General features: G+C 36.7%; 3 protein-coding genes across 3 annotated transcripts in view; 1 reads left to right on the top strand and 2 right to left on the bottom strand.

Moving 5' to 3' along the window:
* Positions 1 to 4441: 4441 nt before the first annotated feature.
* Positions 4442 to 14517, bottom strand: LOC121320722 (sodium/myo-inositol cotransporter-like). The gene is made up of 2 exons (XM_041259302.1): positions 14263 to 14517; positions 4442 to 8803 (listed from the first exon to the last, which is right to left on the bottom strand). The coding sequence occupies exon 2, from the start codon at positions 8523 to 8525 to the stop codon at positions 6384 to 6386; it is 2142 nt and encodes a 713-aa protein (XP_041115236.1). The 5' UTR covers positions 8526 to 8803; positions 14263 to 14517; the 3' UTR covers positions 4442 to 6383.
* Positions 14518 to 15698: 1181 nt separating this feature from the next.
* LOC121320721 (ATP synthase subunit O, mitochondrial-like) lies at positions 15699 to 20310 on the top strand. Its single transcript, XM_041259301.1, has 7 exons — positions 15699 to 15781; positions 16654 to 16704; positions 17206 to 17316; positions 18388 to 18517; positions 18964 to 19076; positions 19415 to 19501; positions 20086 to 20310. The coding sequence occupies exons 1-7, from the start codon at positions 15755 to 15757 to the stop codon at positions 20194 to 20196; spliced, it is 630 nt and encodes a 209-aa protein (XP_041115235.1). The 5' UTR covers positions 15699 to 15754; the 3' UTR covers positions 20197 to 20310.
* Positions 20311 to 20626: 316 nt separating this feature from the next.
* Positions 20627 to 24917, bottom strand: part of LOC121320719 (intersectin-1-like) — a 73720-nt gene continuing 69429 nt past the window's right edge. The window contains exons 38-39 of the mRNA XM_041259300.1: positions 24156 to 24329; positions 20627 to 23131 (exon numbers count right to left, since the gene is read on the bottom strand). Coding sequence (XP_041115234.1) covers positions 22983 to 23131; positions 24156 to 24329 — 323 coding nt within the window. The 3' untranslated portion in view covers positions 20627 to 22982. The remainder of the gene's footprint in view (positions 23132 to 24155; positions 24330 to 24917) is intronic.

Here is a 24917-nt window from a genome sequence, read left to right as displayed (position 1 = left end):
AACACGTTGCTTCTCAACACTAGTTTAACTTCTCCTGTATCTCTGTCTGTGAGACAGTCATGCAGCGTCACAGTCAACCTGAACAAAACTACTAACTGCAATAGAATTAGGGCTTCTGTTTTTATTAATTTCCTTTTCCAGTGCTTATTTTTTTAGCTATTTTTGAAAATGTAAAAAAAAAAAAAAAATTCAGGTTTTTATATACTGTATGAAATTTGTTTCCAGTTACTTTCCAAAATGCTTGGGTGTGTTTATCTGTCACAATGGTAATAACTCGACAGTACTTGCGCACTTAGTTGTACCTTCTTTCCTTTGCAGTCTTCCCCAACTAAATCTTTATGATCACGGGCACATTCTTCTGAGGTTTTTGAGTGTCGGGGCATGTTTTTCTATATTTCACCACAATTTGCAATAGTTTTACATTCTCAAAACTAATATTACTTTAAAAGCATTCTACTATAATTATAATCTAGTTTTAAATCTCACAAGCGGAGTCTCCAACAGAAATTTGCTGTCACTCAGTAGTTGGGGCAGGTTTCAAGTATTCAGAACGAATCAATGATCAATACATGTCACAAAGGAAGGACATTGCCCAACTGCATGGAAAGATAGTAGTTGTTTTTTTATTAAAAGATTGTTTTTATTTATTTATTTATTTTTAATGGGAAAGGGCTGAAGTCAATGTGAATTGAATAATCATTTCCAGTTTGTTGGTTATACATGGATTACACCACCATCCACCCCCAAAATCAGGGGCAGTTTATCGGTTAAAACCATAATTATAATATGCACCGATGTCTGTAATTACCATAAAGTATTTCACTTTTTATACCATATTCATGAAAATGGGCTAATGTTTGTCAAATGTGGTCTCTTCTTTATTACGATCTACCCGATCTCCACCCTGGTTGTAGATCCTGCAGTCTGTGTGTATAACTGGACAAATTTAGAGCAATCAGGAGGACTGTGATGTCTGCTATGGACATTTACGTCACTGTCCTGCGTGTTTGGAAAAGGTTATTATTTTTAGATGGTGTTCAAGAGTTTGGCATTTAAGAGGCAGTTGGTACACCATGGGGAGTGTATGTTTGATACTGTCCAGTTTGGTGACAGATAAAACAAATATAGTTTTGAATCACAATGAGATACCAGGGATTAACCAATCTTGTGTTAGTACTCTAATAAAAAAAAGTAGTTTACACATCCTATTAAAAGATGTCAAGGAAAAGCATCAATTACAAATAGAACTAACCACGACATTAAGTCTTGTAGAGTCTACCCAGTGTTCTCCCCAGGAATTCTGTACAGCCGGGCGACAGAACTTTATAGCCAGGAGCACTTTTAACGGAAAAATAAACTTGCCTTACCTTAAATAGATAATACGACAAACAATTTGAATAACGTGTTGTCTTTCATTGACTGTATCTGGTTGTGCTTTATGTTCTACATTTTTTTTTTGTATTTCTGTTTTTTATTATAGTAAATTACCATGCTTATTTAGGCCAGAATATTTATTGGGTGGGGGACGGGGGGGGGGGGTAACCTTTTCACTTCCTTTTTAGCTTAATTTTTTTTTTTTCTTTATGTTAAGTTTTCAGGACATTTTGTTAAAGCTCAGCTTTTTGTTTTTCGCCGTTCTACATTTTTTGAATGGAGCTGTTCATTTTAACTTTGACAATGATAATAACCAAAAATAATCTTAATTTTTTTTTAATAAAAGTAGCCGGCCCAAACATTGGATGGTGAATTGGCCGATATCCGACTTATTTTGACCCACTGCATTCACGGTCACTATTTCTGCATTGAAAATATATATTTAAGCCGTCATTTTTAAAGTTTTAGCTTCTCAAAGTGCTTAACACAGAAAACCCACGGACGAAAGCTTCTCAAAGTGCTTAACCCACAGAAAACCCCTGGCCCCCTTCAACTCTCTAATTGGTTAAATGTTGTGTCAAGACGCAGACAGCTGTCATTTTGCCAGGCAGAACCTTCTTGCTGAAAAGGCCTGGGGAGAACCCTGCTACCTATCAAATACAACTCTTAAGCACAGCCGTTTTCAGATTTTGTTCCACCTCTTCGCTAATGACAAACACTGAAGCACTGTTGTCACTTGTCACAAGTCTTCTAGTGATTTTTTTTTGTAAAACAACTAGTTGATCTGGACCCTAGGAATCATTATATATAAATAAATAAATTATATATATATATATATATATGAGGGGGGAAAAAAATTGAAAAAAAAGACTTCATACCCTAAGAACCATAATGAGGTGAATAGGAAATTGTACACCGTCATTAAAATTGCTGCATCAAACTCAATGTGAACGTGTGCAAATAAAATCTTTAATAGTGTATAACAAAATCCCAACCTGGGATTACAAAAAAATAAAGAATGCATACGTTGTAAATGCTTTATTTTGACGTTTTAACAGTATACAATTTTGCAGGCAGAGTCCAGGAAAACACCTTCAAAAACTATAACAATGCTGTAGAGTGAAAAGTTCAATTACATGATTGGTTAAAGGGACAGGGTTTATGGAGCATACACAATTCTGAATGGTAAAAGGGGGCGGGCTTGGGGATGATACTCATTCCTGATTGGCAATACCAAAAGGTGTCACTGAATGGCAACATGTCACATTGCTGTACACTACTCACAAGTGGCTGTATTGAAATACATAGAGAAGTGTTTTTAACAATATCATTTCATAGGTCTCACAAAAATGTTAGTTAAACAGAGATTACAGTGTGTAACTCAGTGTACTTCTACTGCCTCTACTTGACCATACATGGTTCAGTTTTTTTGTCAGTCCAATGTAATTTATTGTCTACAAGCTACATCTGTGTAAGAAAATCAGGAGCATGGCCCAGCAGGGCATTGTTCTGGGATTTGATGTTAAAACATTGTGTTTGTATGAACATGAAGATGCACTTCAGCGATCTAAACTAATGGAGTTCCATAAATTCCAAATTTTAAATGTTTGACACACGCTATTTGTATATTTTATTACCATTTCTAGAAGGAAAAAAAATTCAAAGCAACAGTTGGCAAATATTTTAATATACAATCTGCATTAAAATAAAAATCACAACGTTCAATGGTAACACAATTAACTGTGTGTAGTCTACATTAAAAAGTAATAAAAGAATACCTTTACACCCGTCTACTGTTTCCCAATAAAACCGAAATTCATTTTAAAAAAATAAAATAAAAAATGAAACCAGTCACAAAGTTCAAAGGAATAGATTCACATTGGGTGAGTTGATATTGGAGCTCAACATTAAGAACACCTTAAATTTAGATCAAAAGTTGCAACTACCTTGATTAAAAGCAGCAGCATATGGTCTGAAACTCAAACTCCTGCGGGAGCAGGAAACACCCAAAGAATAAACAGGGGTAAAGTGCTACAAAAACAGTGTGTAAAACCTGAAGCAACCCAGACCCAGGTGGGTGGGAGTGAAAACATGCCTCCCAGAGAGGTGAATATACTCTAACTGTTACTTAAAAGCCAGCTCTGTTAATCTGGATTACTTGGAAATAAACCCTGCCTAAACCCTGTTCAATATTCTACCCATATTGTTTAATAAAGTGTCTGTCACTCCAACCATTTGAATTGTGATTAGACTTTATTAATACATTTTATATTTAGAAAATAAATGTTGCAGCAAGACAATGTCACATAAGCCACATTCTTTACAATATTGACCCATGTACTATTGTAAAAGACTGACACACACATAATATATAATAATATATATATTATATATATATATATATATATATAATATATATATATAATGTAATTGTATATTATATATAATATATTTATATAAAAATTAATTGGAACCAAAATTTAACCTTGGTATAAATATTATTTAATGATACATTTACTGCATCCATCTCTTAAGTTGCTTTATTACTCATTAGTTTATTATTTTATTATTATTATTATTATTATTATTATTATTATTATTATTATTATTATTATTATTATTATAATAAAAAACAACCCAACCCAGCATAAAAACCATGTTTTCCTATTTCTGGATTGTCTTTAGTTTTATTTATTTACAATCCAGCATTGTTGTTAAATTGTTTGAACCAACTGCTAAATCACAATGGAGTCAGTTTATTACTCACCTTACTGCATTTACAATGATCAGTTTCCTTTACTCATAAACTGATGTTTTTCACTGCTGTTTAAACAACAATAATAATAATAATAAACTTGACACTGCCATAAATGTAAATAGTTTCAAAATAAATGTGGTTATTGAAATAAAACAAAAGCCTCAATGTTAACGGGTGTGGCACTCAGTAGCTATCCAACAGCACTGGTTATAGCATCACGCTGAGCTTGAGACAAGGGTTTACAGTGATCCTGAATTAAAGATTTTTTAAATTAAAATATATATATTATATTATATATATATATATATATATATATATATATATATATATATATATATTAATCCATCGAAACTGACAGATTTCATTTGTTGTCGCACTGTTTCTGTAGCAGAAAAACTACTAGTGTATTTTGAGAAGTGAAAGCACGTTTAGCACACAGGTGGCACAGCAGACTAGATACACTTCTGTGATACTGGAACTTTGACGAAAGATACAAGTAACCCTGGTTCTAGCCAATGAACAGTTAGAAAGTTTAAAAAAAAAAGGGCAGAGAAAACCGTCTTGTCATACTTAAATCATGGGATAATGCTCAAGGACATTAGTCAAGTATCCGTGTCCAAAAAACTCCTTAAAATTTTCAAACATTCTGGGTTTGGAGGAAAACCATACAAAAAAAACAAGTGGGTAGGGGCAAATCAATGTGAAAGGGCAGATGGGATTGGACTTCAGTTTTTGAATGATGTGTCACTGTACAGCATTTGGAAAAAAAAAAAAAAATTCTGTAGCTCAATTAGAATGTTAATCATTAATAAATCTGAAATACAATAAAACAAGTTACAATTGGTCAGTTTTACAATGGAAGGACCCAAAAGTTACCAAAAATTACTTTATGATGTTTTCAATCTTTGTCTGGTGCTTCACCAATAAAAGGACTTATTCTATAGAAGTCTCAAACTGGCCGCAGAGGGCAAGAACATCGGAACTGCTCACTTTACACAAAAATAAAAACATAAAATCAATCAATCCTCTCATGACAATTCAGGTTCTGAATTTAAAAACTCATGTAACAATGTTATTGCCAGGCTGCTGTGACATCATGCCAAGACCATTCTTTCAGCTCTGTTGCCCTAATGTACCTGAAAAAAGTCACAGGATCATCTGGAATCTTGGGCTGTGTAGATACTCAGAACATCTCAGAAATTTCCTTTAACACGCTTGTAAACACAGATATTTAATGAAGCCTGTTAAATTCACAAGAAAGTTTGCCTCCCTCACCTACACAGCCAAGTACCAATCAATGGCAATAACCTTTCGCATGGAGTGATTTACAAGCTGGTTGGACTCCCTCAGAAAATCCAAGTCTCTATACAGCTCCATCAGCAACTGCCTTCAAGAAATCAGAGACAGCTACACTGCACGCGCCGAACCAGAATTACTCAATGACTGAAAACATCACAGACAAAAAGGGAAGAGGGAATGGTCCCATATTACAGCTGAAATGTTACTTTTAAATTGTTGCTCAATAACCTCGAGCAGATCAGTACAAACTGAATACAATATGTAAAAATGTGGTTGTAATTTGTGACATCTTGTCTCTGAAGGAGATGGGAATCCACCCTTTTACACTTTGTGCTAAATTATATCTATTCAGTAACTCCACCAGACAACACAACTGACTTGTCAGCGCGGAGTGCATTTGGATAAAAGCATCATGGACAGTGCACATCTACAAACTGCTCACAAATTTAAAATGCATCTTCAGGAAGAACTAGAAAACTATTTTCACAGCAACATATAAGCCTATATGACATCCCAATAATACTGTAAACCAGTTTATTTTTTTGGGAAAGTATTTTAACAGGAGCCAGACAATGCCCACCCCTTCCCTCTTTTACAGTGCTTTTTTTATATTAAATTTTAGTGCAAGAAATTAAGATTCTCATAATGTACTGCTTTAAGCAAAGTTAAGCTACGTATTTTGGTAGTTCAAGCTATGAACAAAGTTCTAACATTTTTTGGTCATTAGTTCAAATTGTCTTCTTTACAAAGTCTACGGGACAGAACTACTGTGCAAAGATTTACAAATGGTTTTATTATTCACTAAAGCACACACACTATGGCGATTTGAATATATGCAAGCTGCAATGTTAAACAAAGAAGTTTGCTTACTCCTATTTTATAAATATACTGTAAATATTACAGACTTCAACAGCTTGTAAATGGAAAACCTTTTTTTGGGATAGCAAGAGGACTACAAAGAGAAACAAACAAACAGAAATACGCCCAAAGAGCACACCACAAAAAGCATTACATTTAGCAACAGTTTGATTTTTGGAGGCTCATAAAGCATTTCCAGACATCGAGCCTCTTCTTCTATCGGGTCTCTGGGAGGAGTCTTGATAGATTGGCCTTTCAAACCACAGAACCAGTAGACCACTTTCCAGCATGTGCTGGTTCTCTCAGACTGCTCATCCTTTTCACAGGCTCGGCTCATGAGACTCGCCTGCCCATTCCCAGAATGTTCCATGGGGGTCTGATCCTCAGATGGACAGGGAGTCAAACAATCAGGGGTGGTGGAATCCTGCAAGTCCAGAAGTTTAACATCAGTGCCATCAACGATCTTCTCTCTGTGCAATCCATTGGGCAGCTCTTTGTGCTCCGATGTCCTGTTGCTCTCAACAGGGTTCTTACCAGTAAACTTGTAGGATTCTTCCTTGTGATGGGCAAGCTTCACATCCTTGTTCCAAACCCCCCAGATAGTAGTGGTCCGGATCTGCTCTTTTGTAGGGGGCTGGGTGAGGAGACTCACAACCACTGTAACGATTCCAGTGATCCAGAATAAGCAGGCTGCCACGTACATGTAGTGAATGGACTTGATGAAGGCTGGTCTGTTGTCTTGTTGGTCACAGTCTGGGGCTTGGTAAAAAAAAACCAAAACTAACCTTATGCTCCCTAAAAGGAAACCGGTCATACCGCCAGCAAATGCCCCTGTCTCATTGCAGCGCTTCCAGAAGACTCCTAGCAGGAACAGAGCTGCTACAGGTGGAGTGAGATAGCCTGAAACCTCCTGAATATAGAGGTACATCTGGCCACCCTGCATCTGCACAATGACTGGAACCCATGCTATGCTGACAGCCACCATGAAAACCATAAAAAGACGTCCAACAATCATAAGCTCTCTGGAAGTAGAACTTTTCCTAAATATCTTGTAGATGTCTAGAGTGAAGATGGTACTGGCACTGTTGAATATGGAATCCAAGTCACTCATTAAGGCTGCAATCATTACAGCCATCATCAAACCACGAAGGCCTACAGGAAGAATGTTCATCACCAGGCGAGGGTAAGCAATGTTGGAGCAACCTGCTCGACTACCACAGACCTCCATGCAATGCTCTGGGCTGATGCACACAATTTCATTAGTATACAGTATTCTTGAAATCATCCCAGGGATCACAATGATGAACATCGGAAGGACTTTTAGGATGCCAGCCATTAAGGTTGACCCTTTGGCGTGAGCAATGCTCTTTGCTGCAAGTACCCTCTGGACTATGACCTGGTCAGCGCACCAGTACCAAACTGAAGCCGGGGTTTGGCCAAAGAGGAATCCAGGCCAGGGAATGTCCTCATCAGTGGGTTCACGCAACATTCTTAGTGCGTCCGGCTTTGGATGAATGTGGCAGCTGTTGGTGTAGCTGAAGTTGTAGGCAGCCAAAATTGCGGTCACATTTGGAGTGGCCTGCATGTACTTGGTCTTGACTTCCTCAAGCCCCCCAACCTCTACAAGGCTGATGACCATGAGGATTAGGGCTCCAACAACCATCAAGAAAGCCTGTAGTGTGTCTGTGTAGATTACAGCCACCAGCCCCCCAGTAACAGTCAGCAAGGCTGTTATGCCAATTAACAAAATTACAGACAGGTACAAGTTCCATCCCACTGACTCTTGGATGAACAGTGCTCCAGCATAAAGGGCCACAGAAACTTTCGTAAAAATGTATACCAATAAAGACAGAGCAGCAAAATAGATCTTTATTCTTTTCCCACCATAACGCTTGGATAGGTATTCTGGCATGGTGTAGACCCCTGACCTGATGTAGACAGGGATAAATACCCATCCCAAAAGTTGCAGGAGCAAAAGTGAATTGAATTCCCAAGCTCCTACTGCAAACCCACTTGCTGCTCCAGATCCTGCAAGCCCAATGAAATGTTCACTGCCAATGTTACTGACAAATAAGGAGGCCCCAATAACAAACCAAGTCATGGACCGTCCTGCCAGAAAGTACCCACTCACAGAGCTTCTGTTGGACTTCCACATGGCGAAGAAGCCAATGCACACCACAAGCACAAAGTAAAGTGCCACAACGGCAATATCTGCAGCTTCCATTGAAGGCCTCATTCTTTTTCTAAATACTAAGTCAGTCTTACACCAAAATCCAGTGTGCTCAAAACTAAAAACACAGTACTGAGTTCATGCAGGTCAAACAAACACTTTGTCCTTTGGTTTGCTGTCTAGGAAACTGTAGGATCCCAGGGCGGTAAAAAAAAAGAAAAAAAACTATTTCCGTTGTCCAATTTATGTTAATGATAATCCAAGGCCATTTACTGGGATGGCGTACAGGAGAAATTCTTACAGTAGTTGCAGCAGACAGTCTAGTAAAGCCTAGTGTTTTATTCCTGCAAGACAGCAAAGACAAAAGACAAATGATATTAGGTTTAGAGTCCTTCACTGTGAATGCAAGGATACGATGGCAGTCCAGTAAAATTAAATAAAAAAAGCAAGGTGAAGGTTTACACTGAACTGCACGCACAACAAACATATGCCAGGCACACCTTCACAAATGAGTATTTCACGACAACAGAAAAAAAAAAATTTTCTTAATCATGATAGCATTACTTCCACGTTGTTTATGTTATGAACTTTCTCTTTTCTATCCCATTGTAAAACAATGTTAAAGCCCAACTTATTTCATATAAGTACATCAAATCATTGACAGAACCATACCATATCCGTTCCTGTACGATACCCTCTATAAACAGATGGACCTCTGGTACCAAATGAAACTAATCAATGCACATTTTGTTATGGGTCTAAAACAGTGCATTCAGCTCCTGATTCTTGTATACATGCAGTACTGTATTTTGTTGTTTTAGACACACTGCTATACCTAAATTTGTTCATTTATAAACACCCCCCCCACGCTAATAAAGCAAATACAGTGCAGTATATCAACTCCTTTTGAGATACGCTATTTCACTGTACGTCATTACATTTTAAAAAAAGACTGAAAATAGACTAAAGATTCCTTTATTAGTAACTCATGACAGATGGAGATTTTCTGAAAATAGCCATAGCCTTTCCCTGCATCAGTATGACTCACCATCATCTTGCCCCCAATTGATTCAAATAGAGTGGCAAGTCTGATTAAGAACAAATGATTAACTCAACTACAAAAAACAATGTCAATTAGGGGCGAGACAATTCATCATGCATCGTCATACGATACACGGATATACTCGTGATACAAGCTTGAATGAGTACCTTACAAAAACGTGAAATTAAGTAATGAAGTTAAATGAAATTTAGAGAAACTAATAGTTATAATAATAATAGGCCCAAATAACAAGAATGTTTTTTTTCTGTAATCCATTGCCAGCAAGCAGGGAATACTAACACTAATAAAGGCTTCAGATCAGGCTGCAGAAATGCTGCCTGGCCAATGGGAGTTGAGACAGCGATGATTCTGGCCAATGGAAACTCACTGTTATTAGTAATTTTACAAAAGTTATTTAGTTTTTGTATTCAAATGCTATATATTTGTCTCCTTTTGGGAGCATGTTATTTCATATAAACAGATAACTATGTTTCTTTTTTGTTTTACCAGCTTTAATGTGTCCTAAAAGTTCGATTTTTCTAAAGAAACACATGAACAAAGTTTGTACTTTAATAGTTATCAAACACACTGCTTAGTACCCCCCCCCCCCCCTCCGAAATGTGGTAAAGAGATTTGGTTAATTCAGTTAACTCTGGTTGACAAACTGCTTTGTCTTTAAATTCAAACTAATGGTATACTACTTTGTGGAAAATAAATAATTCATTTTGAACTGTGTCTACAGAATTGAAATTGTAGTTATTTTCAAGTCCGTCAAGTAGAGATGAGTTTTTCATTAGTATCGCGATAGTCACTTGGAACGGAACTGAAGCCTCCCTTCGTCTCCTCTGCAACGCCAACCCCACTTAATGATGTTTACTATTGTGTTCTCCTTCCGTGCGGAAGGCGAACTTTACTGGGTGTTTGACTTTACTGAGACCCGTTGCAGTAAGTGTAAAATAAATTTTACAAAAATAGAGATTTACACCAGATTGCAACTCCCCACCACACAACAAAATTAAAAATAAAACACTTAAGATGCGATTAGCAAAGGGAGCCGCTTGCACTAGCAAGATAAAAAAAAATAGGCCACATTTTACTAAATATTTTAAAACTAATACATAAACAATTACCATCAGGGCTTGAATTTCAGTGCGGGATCGCAGGAATCCCGCATATCTGCAACTTTCAGTGCAGGAAAATCCTGCAGAAATATTTTAAGACACCAAGGTACCGTATTTCATCCAATTTAGAATGCACAGCAAAAGCCACCTGCCTGGTTCACGGTTTGTTTAAAAGTATAGACTCTGGGCTTTCCAAAATACATATTCAGTGTATGTATGCTTGTAACAGGGAGGAGCCCTGTACATGATTATTTGTTTATTTTTAAAACCAGGTAACCCTCCACCCTTGTGCAGTTTTATTTTGTATTTGTTTTGGTGTATTTATAGGACACGTTCAAATACAAAATAATAAACTGCACAGGGGTCGAGGGGTACCCGTTCTAAAAATGACTCCTAGCCAGAACTACAACTGTCTGAAGTTAAGCCTCTCATCATGTGACAGAGTTCACAGCTTAGGGTTAGTTTTGAGTCTATTGCTCCGTCATTGTAGCACAGCTAGACTGAAAGGGGAGGTATCGTTGGAAAGCTTAGAAGCTCAGCTCCCTCCCCCCGCATGTTCATTCCGTATTTAGGTTCAATGGTGCAGTGTTTTTTGGGGATTTTTTTTTGCCATCTATGATTACAATATATAGCAGTGACCAAATATGATTTTGGATTTTTTTTGTTTTTTTTATAAACACACATATTCTCATATCTACCACGTATGCCTGATCCTGTTCCAACTTACATAATACGAAAGGACATTTTGTGGCCTTTCATTTGACATGTTACATGCATGCAGTACAAACTATTCAGTAGTTTAACATTCAGAAATGAAAACCGTGAAAAACAGCCAGAAATAGGGCTGAGTGTAAAGAGTGAAAAAAAAAAAATTAATGGAGCTGAAAAACATGTTTTTCTTCTGCTGCATGCAAAACACTTCACGTCAGACAATGGCAAAAGCAATGGAGAGTGCTCAGTCTTAGAGTGATGAACAGCTGTTAGGGATACTGAAAGCAGCTTATTTTAAAGCAACATCAATGTGAATGTGATGCAGTAAAATGTATATATATCTGCAAAATATGTGCCTTTTTGTTTGCCATTCCCCCCTAAAATTTTGGAATCCCCTCCCCCTCCCCCTCCCCCTCCCCCTCCCATTGGCTGCAGCATAGGGGGAAATATCCCCCCCCCCCCCAGCACACAAAAATGAAATTCAAGCCCTGACCATAAATAACATTATCGTAACATGTTGCTTGATACATAACACAATATATTCATAATAAATTTCAGTTCTTATCTATAAACAGCAACATGTTTAAAGTTTGGGACTCGCTGTCTGTAGCTTGGTGTTGTTAAGGTTATCGGCAGCATACTCATTTTAATTGATTTGAAGCTGAAATTAGTTAATTAGTACCCTTTTCTTAACCAATTTTAATAACAAAACTAACTTGTATACCAGCATTTAAATTGTGGGGAAACCTCAGCGTTTCAAGAGATATACTTTAAGGACAATTTTCAGACATCCCCATTAAATCTGCACTATGCCACAATCGCTCTCGTACAGAGATAAAGGGCCCCATTTACAAAAGGGCACTAAACATTAAGGTGCATCATAATTGCAATTGGTGTGCAGCACGGTCATGATTTCTGTATTTACTATTGCAATTATATTCAAGACCACGAGAGAAAGGTTTCTCAACTTTATTCTGGACAAGGGAGTTGAGCACAGTGGAAAATTCCCATTTTCACAGTTTGCCAGAATCTAAGGGGGTGGAGTTACCAAAACAGTGAAATTTGCTTACTCTGGAGTATAATAAGAATGTTTTTTGCTCTTTCAAAAAGCAAGCGGTTCATATTTCAGCTGTTTAGAGATAAAGCACACAAGACCACACCTGGATGGTGAAATTGTTTGTCCAGTGACACAAAGCCCACAGCTGACAGGTCATGCTTGGTGTGGTTTAGGACTTGACAATTGTCCTGCTTGTTTTCTAATTCTAAACATCCATTCATTACACTGATGTGGCTTGCATACTTCCTAGCTGAAAGAGTATTTTGTATGCAAGTCTTATTTTGCAATGATTTATGAACTTCCACACTCTAACACCACCCCCATCAGTTTAAATGGGGGTTGAAAAACCAAAGGTTTACAGAATAATCAGTACCTGTGCTTTGCCTTTTTTTTTTTTTTTTTTTTTTTTTTTTTTTAAATACAATTTCTATGATTGAGCTCAGGTGCACACTACTGCACAATATTTGCAAAGCAGCATACAGTATCTCAATGTTGCACTCTCTTATAGATTGCATCAATTTTGTTTACTAAATACATATTTAAAATAATTAAAGTATTAGACACAATTTTCTAGACTCACACACAGGAAAATAATTACATTAAATATCTCTCCCATGCATTTTTTTTTTTTTTTTGCCCAAAATATTTAACAAGCATATTCAACTTCATTCTAGTGAAAGTATAAAAATTTGCACAAAAAAAGTTTGCATACAGCATCTTGCATCTGAACAGCATTGCTTGTTTACAGTAGCTAAGCCTACCAGTATGAATCAAATCTAAAAAATGTCCCTCACTCCACACTACTTTAACTCTTGCAATATTGTAAGATCAATTTTTAAAATACATTGGAATTCTTTCATTTTAAAGCCTCTTCACAAAGCAGGTTTACTGTATGGCAGACAGGCTACAGCGTGAAAATTACTATTATATGAATAATACCGATCGGTGCATCTTTAGTGTGTAATGTACTGCAAATGGTTTCATGTATTGTTACACTTGGAATTAATGTATTTAAAAACACCGTTAACGTACAAAAAATTAATTAATTAATTTCCCTGGTACTACTATTTAGAAGGAAAAAAAAATTGTAAATACACTTTATAGACCAGTAGTTATCCGTTTGTCACTTCTTGAAAATAAGAGCAACCCAAATTGAATTTTAAGATACATTATTATGATTAATACAATAGGGCCTATAATTATATGTATTCGATATATTACAAGGAGTTAGTTGATGCTTTCGACAGCTCAGAAAATGCAAAAAGGCATGCCACAATAAAAAATAAAATAGCATCTACGATGGATGAGAATATCAGCGCCCTCATCACACCACCTCCACAACGACTCTGGCCTGCGTGTTACCCCAAAAGCAAACGTGCACCAACCACGCTCGGAGAACGCTCGTTTAGCGTCATGGCTTCGAGTCTCTGGAACTCTCTCCCAGGTTTGGTGCGTGATGCTCCCACTGTCGCTCGCTTTAAAAAAAAACTCTCAAGACCCACTTGTTCTCTCTTGCTTTCCATCCTCTTTAAGGCTGATATCTGCTGCTACTATGTCATGTATTATGCACGTCCCACTGTGTTTAATGTATTATGCACTTTCCGTTGTATTTAATGTGTTATGCATTGTTTTCTTCATTAGAACATGTGTGTTCTCTAAATAAAACGATACATCTGAACCACATTTCCCGAGGTAAATAATAATAATAATAATAATAATAATAATAGAATTTCATACACATACACACACAACCACGATTATGACATGATGGAGGCTGTTAACTAAGCAGTAATATTACTAATAATATAATAATTATAAAGGTCATATTTTTAACACAGAACAATCAAACAAAACTAAAGCCCTTTCACTTACCCTTTGCATTGTTTTGAGTATCAAAGCTAGCTCGTATCTAGGCATATCCGTGACTAGTAGTATAAAAACTAAAAATATTTCTTGCTTAAATAAATAAAACAAAAAACAGTTTCTTTTGACACACCACGTTTCTGTTACTGTTACCAATGACTGTTTCCGCGTAGTCGTAAGCAAGGCGCCTACCCTTCGCATTAACCCAATCTAGGACAAACCTCTCAGCGCAGCCGCAAACTACAGCTGCTTGGTCCATATTTATGAAGCGCACTAAACCGCAAACTCCGCCCTTTCTCCCGTTAAAACCTGGAGGGCAAGTCTTCGGAAGAGTCTAATTTCAGCGTACATGCAAATACTTTGCGCGTGATAAGTTTGTTTTTTCCTCAGTGACCATCTTGGAGTCGTGTCTACCGAAAAGTGGTTTTGCACCGTACATAACATCTGTAACTCTTGTACAAGAATTCCTGTTGCTATATCTCAACCTTAATATATCGTAAATTGATGTCTACCAAGCACTGATCTTTCAAAACAATTTGTGAAATATTTAAAATATCACTATTTTGCACAGCACCGATCAATCCTATGCGCTTCTTTAGTGTGACGTCCCATCTGCTAGGTTGTTCGAAACAAGCAGGCAAAAGGCATTAGTGCGTTTTAAAACCTCTGTAAATTAAATTGTTAGAGGTCGTTTTTTTATTTAAATTAAAAGAAAGAGCAAACAGCATGGTGTAGTGTGTGCTGCAGCTGAAACTTTCAGAGAAAGAGAAAACTGCAGTTTCGTTAGTCGATTTTATGTATTGCTAGTCCCTAAACGGCAAGACGTGTCGGTTTGTAGGAAACTGTCTGAATAGGATACTAATAAAAAATAAACACCACAATTTGTGTATAGACATGACATCTTATCATGTTAATTGTTATTATTATATTACTGTACTACAGAGAACAAAGAAAGCACAACTGTTAAAATATACAGCAGAATAATAATCGTTGTGTCAACTAGTCCGCGTATTTTTCATTAATATTAGCAACTACTTGTATTCTTGTTTAAAAGTACATTTTAAATAGCTTATATATACTTTACAAATACATTATAATAAAACCCGGTTATGAATTTAGCGAGAAATTTGAGAAATTCCATCATACAGGAATAATTCGTCTTTTACAAAGAGAGCGCCATACTATTTAGAACCGGGTAGCAACAATATCCACGGAAGTCAGTGTTTGTGACGAATGCACGCAAGAGCCGTATTGCAGTACATGAGAACATTCTGGAAGTGTTTCTCCAGATTTGGTGTTTGGGTTTTTTTACACCGGTCAGTCGCCAGGGGGAGCGATCTGGGTTTTTTTTCTACCAGAGGATGACACTACATTTTCAATGAGCGCTCACGTCGGTGGACATGCGCTCTAGTAGTAAAAACTACAATACCCAGAGCACCGTGCCTTCGCGTCAACACATCCGTCCATGCGCCGAAAGTTTGACCTACAGTAGCAGGATAAGATGGCAGCGACAGGCTTTGGAAATCAGGTAGGAGGACAATGGATAACAAATGCTCTATCTTCCGATAAACTGTGGGTTGTTCAGACTGGCTTTACTTTATCCACTGCACGAGAAGATTTAAAACATGGTGATTGAGCCTTGATAAGCCATTTGCCTGTCTTTCCAAGGCTAACGCTAATCTGAACTGGGGCCTTCCGCATGAATTTGACAGGTCTGTTTCGCACAGAACTATCAGTTTCTAAAAAACAGCCAACGTTGGTGTCTGAACCACTTACAGTACCGACCTGGTGTGTGTAGGTATTTCCTGCAACTTAACTGTAATGTACGGTAAAGAATACCTGTGTCTGGCTGCCTGTATCCTTTTGATGTTTAACTTGTGCGTTAATTATCTGGCAAATGTATTAAACACACATTTTGTTAAACCAGTGTACAATTTCAGGTAGGTCATTTGGAAGTAACGTAGTCAGTTACTGTAAGTGGTCATTAGTTGTTATATACATTAAAATGTAGTCTCTCAGTGGTGTTCAGCTTTTACCGTGCCATCAATATAATTCCTGTAGCGTTGACTAGTATCAACAAGTGTACAGTTTGAACTAGCGGTGACCCATCAAGGGCAAGTTTTACTGGCTTCTTCCCATAGACAAGTCGTAAGTATCAAACCTGCACCATGAGGTGGGAACACGAAATATTAAGCCCAGGGGACACGTTAACTGTCTGATTTGTATCAGTTTTCAAAGTTGTACTGTAAAGTATTTTCCCACTATTGTATGACATGTTTAAGTGTGTCCAATATTATCTTGGCCTGCTACTTGAGCATGATCAGCAGTGCATGTTGTGTTCAGTATTACATCCTACTACATGCTGTATACAAGGCAAAAAAGTGTCTTTTTTTTGTTTAGGTGCGCCTCTTCAGCACTACTGTGATTAAACCAGTTTCAAAGCTTATACAGGTAAGATTATGCCCTACTTGACCGTTGCACCACACTGGTAAACTTGGGAACCACTTCCATTTTGATAAAACAGTGCATTATTATGTTTATAGAAGGTGGTTTTGGTCAGATGTTAATTCATATTTTACTAATGGTTGTAATGTCTGTATTTCCTTGCCAGGGATATATTCCTAACATATATTGTCTATGGAGGTTAGATATGCATGGGTGATTAGCCTTAATTTAGAAAAGTTTATGGAACATATATATATATATATATATATATATATATATATATATATATATATATATATATATATATATATATATAATATATATATAGTACCCCCCCCCCCCAACTGAGTGTATGATTGAGTACATCTGTTGACTTGACTCAGAACCATGGAACAAATTTAGTTTTCCTTGCTACTTGTCATCAAAGAACAAACAAGGACTTGCTGTGAAATAGCTTCAGACTGTGTGCTGGATTATATTCTATCTTTTAATGTATTTGTCTCGCAGCCTCCTATTCAGGTGTATGGTGTGGAGGGCCGCTATGCCACTGCTTTGTACTCCGCTGCCTCTAAGCAGAAGAACCTGGACCAGGTGGAGAAGGAGCTAGGCCGTGTCAAGGTAAGTAACTGCATTTCTCATTCTCCAGCACTTTGGTAAAAGTTATCCTGGATGTGTGGTTAATGCTACCAATTATACTTAAAGTAATTAAAAATGCTGTGCACATGACATCCATGGGTCCTGTGGACACAAAGCACTTTTTAAAATGCCCACTGCTCTTCTGCAACACGCAGCCACTCACTGTACCCTGCTCTACAGTTTCATGTCCAATCAGGGCCAGTTGCATGGTAGGGTTCTTGCTGAGCTGGCTACTTGTTTCTGCACAAGTGGGTATTTGGGTCCAGGGTTCGGGTTACATTTGACAAATATTTTGGAGTGTACAAATCCTTATCAACACAAAAAAAGTCCAGCATGTCAAAGTGAAAAATGAAATCTACACATTGTTCTAAATTAATTAGAAATATAAAACAGAAAATAATTGATTGCATAAGTATTCACCCCCTTTGCTGTGACACACCTAAATAAGCCCCCCCCCCCCCCCCCCCCTTTAGAAGTCACATAACCCCCTGTGTAACATTTTTTTTTTTTTTTTTTTTTTTTTTTTTTTTGTTCCTGGGTAGTAAGTGTTATTTCCTAATTGCTTATGCCTCAAAAGTATAGAAAATGGCTATTATTCCCCACAAACTTTGCTTTTGTGACCAGGACAGTGGTATTTCAAAATATCACTATTTCCAATGGGAAAACGGGCAAATGTGTGTCTTTTCGTTCACATAAAGTCAGTAAAAAACAACATATGAATCAAAATTAACATGTATTTATACTAAAGTAATACAGAAATGACTACAAAAGATTTAGAAGTGAGTAGTTTTTCAAGATTTACGATTATACTGTATTTACACTGTATAGTAATAGCTACTTCAGAAGTTATTTTTTTAATCTGTTTGCTTTGAGGCTATTTTCTCAAATCTCAATGGTAATTGTGGAACTTGCTGTCCTCCACATACATTTAGTCAAAAGGTTTTGTCAACATTATCAGTAAGCAGCAAGGTTAACGTGTGTGAAAAAGGAACAAATCTACGAACAGTGCATGGTTAGAGCAAGGGCTAATTGAATGGCATCTTTTTTTTGCAGAGTTTAATGAAAGATCCCAAGATGACTACTGTATTTATGAACCCCCACATCAAGCGCAGTATTAAGCAGAAGACTGTCAACGATGTAATGACAAAAGAGAAACTCTCTCCTATCACAGTCAACTTTATGAGTAAGTGTTTAATTGTCTTGGTTAGGTGATCCTCAAAAATCAGTTTTGTGTTTGAAAATAAACATTTAGTAGAACATTTATTAGTTTGTGGTTCTAGTAAGTACAACATAAGTCTTATTTCCATCCCTGCTGTCTTTTTAGAAGGACGTGGTTACTGTGCCAGTACCAAAGTACACTACTCTAAACACTAAACACATATTCAGAGATATATCTAAATAATTAAACAGCCCTGCAGAATCAATTTAATGCAGCACAATTATCAGTGAGGTGTCAGATGACTGTAATATTTAAATATCTGACATCAGTTTTGGCTGGGTAAGGAGGTTCCAGTTGTCCATCCTCCATACCTTCCTTATTGTAAGCTCCACGATATAAATGCATTTCTGGAAACCCCCTTAACTTTGGATTAGTGCTGAATAAGCCGGTGAATCTGTCTCTCTCCCCAGACCTGTTGGCTGAGAACGGCCGTCTATCTTTTACCCCTGGTGTCATTTCTGCCTTTGGCAAGATGATGAGTGCCCATCGTGGGGAGGTCCTGTGCTCCGTCACTACAGCCCAGGTATATTTATTAAAGTAGTTGAACTAAGATTAAGCCATTTTCTGCCATAAGGATCTGATAAGGACATTTATTCTGATGGAAAGGGGAATTTAGTTATTAAAGATTTACTTTAGAATGTACATAGAAATGGGGCAGTGAAGCAAAGTATCTATTTTTTTGCTCCTCCAGTATTGTTCCAAGAGTGTTATTTTTAGCTGTTTCATAGTTTGACACTACAGTGCAGGCACTACTCCAGCAGTTAACTACTTCAACTGTGTACAGTATAATCCCTTTTCTAAGTAATTCACAGTCTTCATTAAACAACTTTGCCTATTAAACCTTTTTTATTTTAAATCCAGCCGCTGGATGAGGCAAGTCTCACTGAGCTGAAAAATGCTTTGAATGGCTTCCTGCAGAAAGGGGAGACTCTGCAACTAGAGACCAAGGTATGCACTGCATATAAAGAAATATTTATTCCATGTGATTTGTTAATCAGATGGGATATGCTGTTTGAATCTGTCTTAGTGGCATTAGTTAATAACACACAATTTGATTAGCAAGTAGAAAAGGGGGATTTTAGGCAGCCTAATGTACTGCCTGATTTATTTTCTATAACAGGTTTTTATTATGTTTTGTCACCTTGTCTGTTCTAACCTTGTATCCCTTTCAAGGTTGAAATGCATTCTGAAAAAACATTTACTGTGAAGGAAATGCAGAATTTACTACCCTTGAAATCTGTATTGAAGAACTAGGTAGCAATGCTGTAATGATAAATGCAGGCTTTATTACTGGCAAATAAATTGTCTCTAATGATGTCCTCTGAATGTACCTAAATCTCTTGCATGTTTACTGTTGTATGTGTGTTCTGATTTATTTTTTTATTTTTATTTTTTGGAGGGTGGAGAGAATAGTTGTTGGAAATAGAAGTAAGCAGAAAGTTGTACAGAAACACATGGGATAGTAAGCTGGTAAAAGTAAGAAAATGTAGATTGCTGTATCCTTATTTCTTTAACTTATCTTCTGTCCACAGTCTGACCCGTCTGTCCTCGGTGGAATGATTGTTAGCATTGGAGATAAGTACGTTGACATGTCTACCAAAACCAAGATTCAGAAGCTGACCAAAATTATGAGGGAGACTTAGTTTTATGGATTGAGTTAATTTGCCCATTCACGTTTATTCCTGTCTACTCTGACAGTAGAAAGAAATGTTAAACCTGTTGTAAGGAAAACAATAAAATGTTCTAAATATATAAAATGGTACTCCTGCTGTCCCACTTTTTTTCCTTCAATTGTATCCTGACAATATTTTATGTTAAGACTTTTTTTGTGGCTTGGCTTTACAATTGCTGTACTGATGTCCAAAATGGTTATTATTGTAAAATCAAAAGGCAGTGATTTGCCCTTCCTGAGTTTAAAGAAAGCCAGGGATCTTTCACTTTACCAAACCGTAGATCTTCATAAGCATTTGTGCCATTCAGCTGATTTATGAGTTGAAGGGTAGCATGAGTGAAAGCCATGTAAAATAGAGAGTTGTTCTCAGGGCACATAATGGCATGACATACCATGAATCACATAAGATGCGTAATAAAGAAAGACTGTTTAATAAGATTGTTCTTATGATGGGTTTACAGTACACAACGCTAGGTTTACATTTCTTCATACCAGTAAAGACACACACAAAAAATATACAATGGAATTTTGGATAAATGGTAAACATTTTAAATAAACATGTTTTACTTTAAACTTATTGACAGTGAGACCCCAGCCAAAGAAAACTTCCAGAGTTTCCCTTGCTTGATTGTTTTAAACATTTAAGACGGTACGTAACACCATTAGCTGTAATAAATTCTATTTATAACTAAGACTTTATGACCACATACAATATGCTATTTTTTCATAAATAAAACTAACCAATAGTTCATTTGGCAATAAAAATGTGCACCAATGAGTTTACAACACCACCAGAAAGGGAGTGTCTGAAACAGAACACTGACAAAACAAAAGATGCATTTCACACCTACATGTGAGTCTGTTGATGACTGGTAAATAGTCTAACCCAATTCAACCACATTTATTCTAAACTTACAAACCATTCTGGTCAATAAAAATAAAGCAACATGTAGTTTCTGCAAAAGCTGTTTATTAGCAACCTACCCCCAATCCCTGAATAATATGTAAGAGTAGGTTTTAAACATTATCAGTGATTTGGATTTGCAAGTGAACTCTAAGACAAGGCATGCATTTCCAGCATACTTGCTAATAGTTACAGCTAGACTCAAGTGTAGTCTAAATCGGACTGAAAAGCAAGTACCATGAACAAGTAAAAAGGCCAGATACCCACCATAAAATGTCTAAAGAAAGTCCTTAGCAGGTTTTTATCACAATTAGATGTGTCATTTTCTAGACATGTAAAAATATAAGTGTGACACAATCTCCATTTATCCCCATATTCATCGAAAAACAATTTCCTAAACCACCCACATCACAAGCAAGTCGACTTGGCCTTAGAAACAAAAAAAAAACATTTAAAATAAATACATTTATTAGCCTGTGGTTTATTATCACATCTGCTTCTATGATATGCAGAGTTCAAAGATATGTACAAAAATGCATTCAAATGAATATTTAGAAACAAATATATTTACAAATGGGTCAAGTGTGAAATACCACAAAAAGGACTTGCATCACAAAAAAATTAGACATTTCATTCCATGTAGGTTTTGCAAAATCATTAATGGCTATCGATTTGACTTTCAACACGATTTTCATTAAGGCAATGAATCACACAAGGGGCTATGCAGTACCCTGCATTTCCACAATAGTTCTTAAACTTTCCATTTGCTCCATTTTATAGTCATCTGTGACCTAAATTTAAAAGCACCTAATGCCAAGATGTTTAAAAATTGCAATTCTTTTTTAGTTACCTCCCTTTCTCAAAATGATACTGCTGGTTCTGCTACAATGAACACCTGTGAGATATATATATATGTATATATATACACATTTTGTATTGATTGAAAGCAGAACACTATTCCCATGTCTTTCTGGAAAAGTAGTACTGGAGATACTTTAGTGGTTAGTACCTGTGCATACATGGAACTAGAGAGTTAAACAATAAATACTACTGTATTAATTAATAAATAAAGTTTAAATAATGCAATATAGTTACACACTGATTAAAAAAAAAACTTTTGACAATAATCTGCCCTTAATTTTGGTTCTGCACACTCTTGTCTACTTCAATATTTAATCACAAATACATAACTTATGCCGTAACAGAACCGGTGAATTTCAGCTGATTATTGTGGTAATATTATTAGAAACAGCAGAAAAGTTAGTGTGAACAGAAAACTTCCCATGTCATTTTTTCCCCATGAATTGCCATTGCTTCTAAACAAACATTTTCAACAGGAAGTCTTTATTAAGGTTTTTGCTTGATAACGTATTTTACTTTACTTGGAATGTAAAAAAAAAAAACACATTTTAGACTGTTTCACCTACCCATACAGACAACTAGTTATCTAGTTATACATGCTAGTTTTAAAACTTGTTTTCCTTTAAAATTAAGGATATATGTATATATTTATATTACACTATAAGTTTCACTTAGTAATAATAATAATACATGTTTGTGTCCTGTGAATAAGTGAAAGGTAGTCATTTATTACCAAAATATACAGTATTACAGAATGCGGTTAGGATACAATTTTTGTCAGCAATATGCATTGCCTGTTGATTTGTAATGACCACTACGACTAAGTCTGTACCAGTCTGCAACGCAAAACCACCCACACAAATATAAAAAAAAAAACATTCAAATCCTATGTCTGACACTTGTTTTGTCCCAACAGCTTTTGCAGATACCCATCAGTTGCTCTGTGCAGCTCTTGACCTTGAAACATAAATAACAGTAAGCCTGTTTGGTTCCTATGGTTCCTCAAACAACTGCAGGTCCAGACGCACAACTATCTCTCCAGTAGGGACTTCATGCAGGAGAAGCCGCTTGGTGATTGGTCCCTTAGAACCCTGGTCTTTCTTTATATCGGTGACCCGGATCTCTGTCCTTCCCAGGAAATCTGGAACAGAGAAGGGGGGAGTGGGAGGCTGAAATTCATGCATCACAGTCAGGACCTCCAGTGGAACCCAGTAAAGAGACATTAGCCTGACAGAAGACTAGAAACAGAACAGGGCCCCTTGTACCTCACTGAGACCCCTTCATGACTAAAACAGACAATCGTCTCCTTTAAAAATAAGAAATATTTTAATGACAAGGTAGTCTCAAGTTCAGTTGTTCCCCAAAATGTTATCTATTTTCTAGGAATACAGAATAACTATGCGCGGGACCTTTATTGCTAATTATACAACTGGACACAGCTATCCCATTATTTTCTATGGAGGTCAGCCATTCTGAAGCAGGGGTGAGAGATGACATTAATTAATGACACCTGCTCTAAATCCACAGCTTACTGATGAAAAACTTCCCCTGGACTCTCAAGCTCTTCTCTCAATTAAGTCACTCTTTCAGTGAACTAAAAAAAAAAGTAACTTTACAAAGTTGTAATTGGACAGTGTTAAATTAAGGGATAATGGGATTGCAGTGGCATGTTCCTCTGTAATAATGGAACTTCTTTGTTCAGATAATGTCCTCAATCTCCAGTCGGGGTTTGTTCATTCAGGAATTCCAGTATTACATCCTTTAATTTAACCAGCTCAAACCTCTTACTAAATCCCTCGTTAGCTAGTTATTCTTGGCATCCACTATTGTAGAAACTATTTTTTAAGATTAAAAAGGACAAATACCCCCCTTCTGCATTGGTAGTAAATGGATAAGTAAGGAGTCTGAGAGGTAAAAAGGGCAATAGAAGTCCCACCTGAGTTGTCACGTTTAATGACTGATGTCCAAAATTTTTGGTAGGGCTATGTACACATAACAAGATGTCTGATACCTAGTGCAAGGAGAAATAAAATAAACACATTTGCACAACAATTTCTAGTTTATTGGATATTGTCCCCGTTTCCTTACTTTGATCAATAATACAACTGTTTTTCCTACTACATTTTTATTGGCTGTTCCAGCGGTCTGAATAACATTCCACTGACCATCAGGAGAGAACTGGTCTCGCTCGAACACTGTAACACACAGCACGTCCTGCTCCAGGTCCTTGATGAAGAACTGGCAGTTGGAATTCCACTTAGGGTTCAGAGTGTCCTGCATGGTCTTGGTAATGTGGCACTGAGAGCCCATGGTCACCTCGCAGTATGGGTTGCTCTTTCCTGAGGGCACACAAAAAGCAGGACTGAATAAAAGGTAAACAATATAACACCACCACATTTAAATTGGGGGCCATTAGGTGCCAGCTGGCCCCCTTTTTGTTTTTTTGTTACCACGGTTGAGGTTGTACTGCGTGAAAACAAATTGCTGAATGTGTGTGTTTCTACTTGACTCTACACTGCCCCCTAGTAAAAACACAAAATAAAAACATAACGAATTTCAAAATTACTTCAATAAAAAAATTCAGTTTCATGATCTAAAAGATATTTTAGCAATGCAGAACTAAAGCTGCTAAATTAACCCTCAGGATGTCAGTAATAGTCATTAAGGAAAAGGGGCTCCTGATCTTAAGTATGGACCTCCATATTATTTTATTTATCAAATGTGTCCTGAAGACTAATACTGGGTCTCTCTATTTTGTTTAATAATGTAATATAATACATGTCAGTCCCTCCCCCCACCACCCCCCCCAAAAAAAAAGTGTTTTTGCATTTCACTATAAATATTAGAGGTGTGCTGAAACCATATTTAAAGCATAATTATCTTTCAGAAATGCTAAATTGTTAGGTATTAATTAAATGGAATAGAAC

The sequence above is a fragment of the Polyodon spathula genome, chromosome 9 (assembly GCF_017654505.1).
Source record: "Polyodon spathula isolate WHYD16114869_AA chromosome 9, ASM1765450v1, whole genome shotgun sequence".
Taxonomy (NCBI): Eukaryota; Metazoa; Chordata; class Actinopteri; order Acipenseriformes; family Polyodontidae; genus Polyodon; species Polyodon spathula.
Note: the sequence above shows the minus strand (reverse complement) of the source record. Positions and strands in the feature narration are given on the sequence as shown.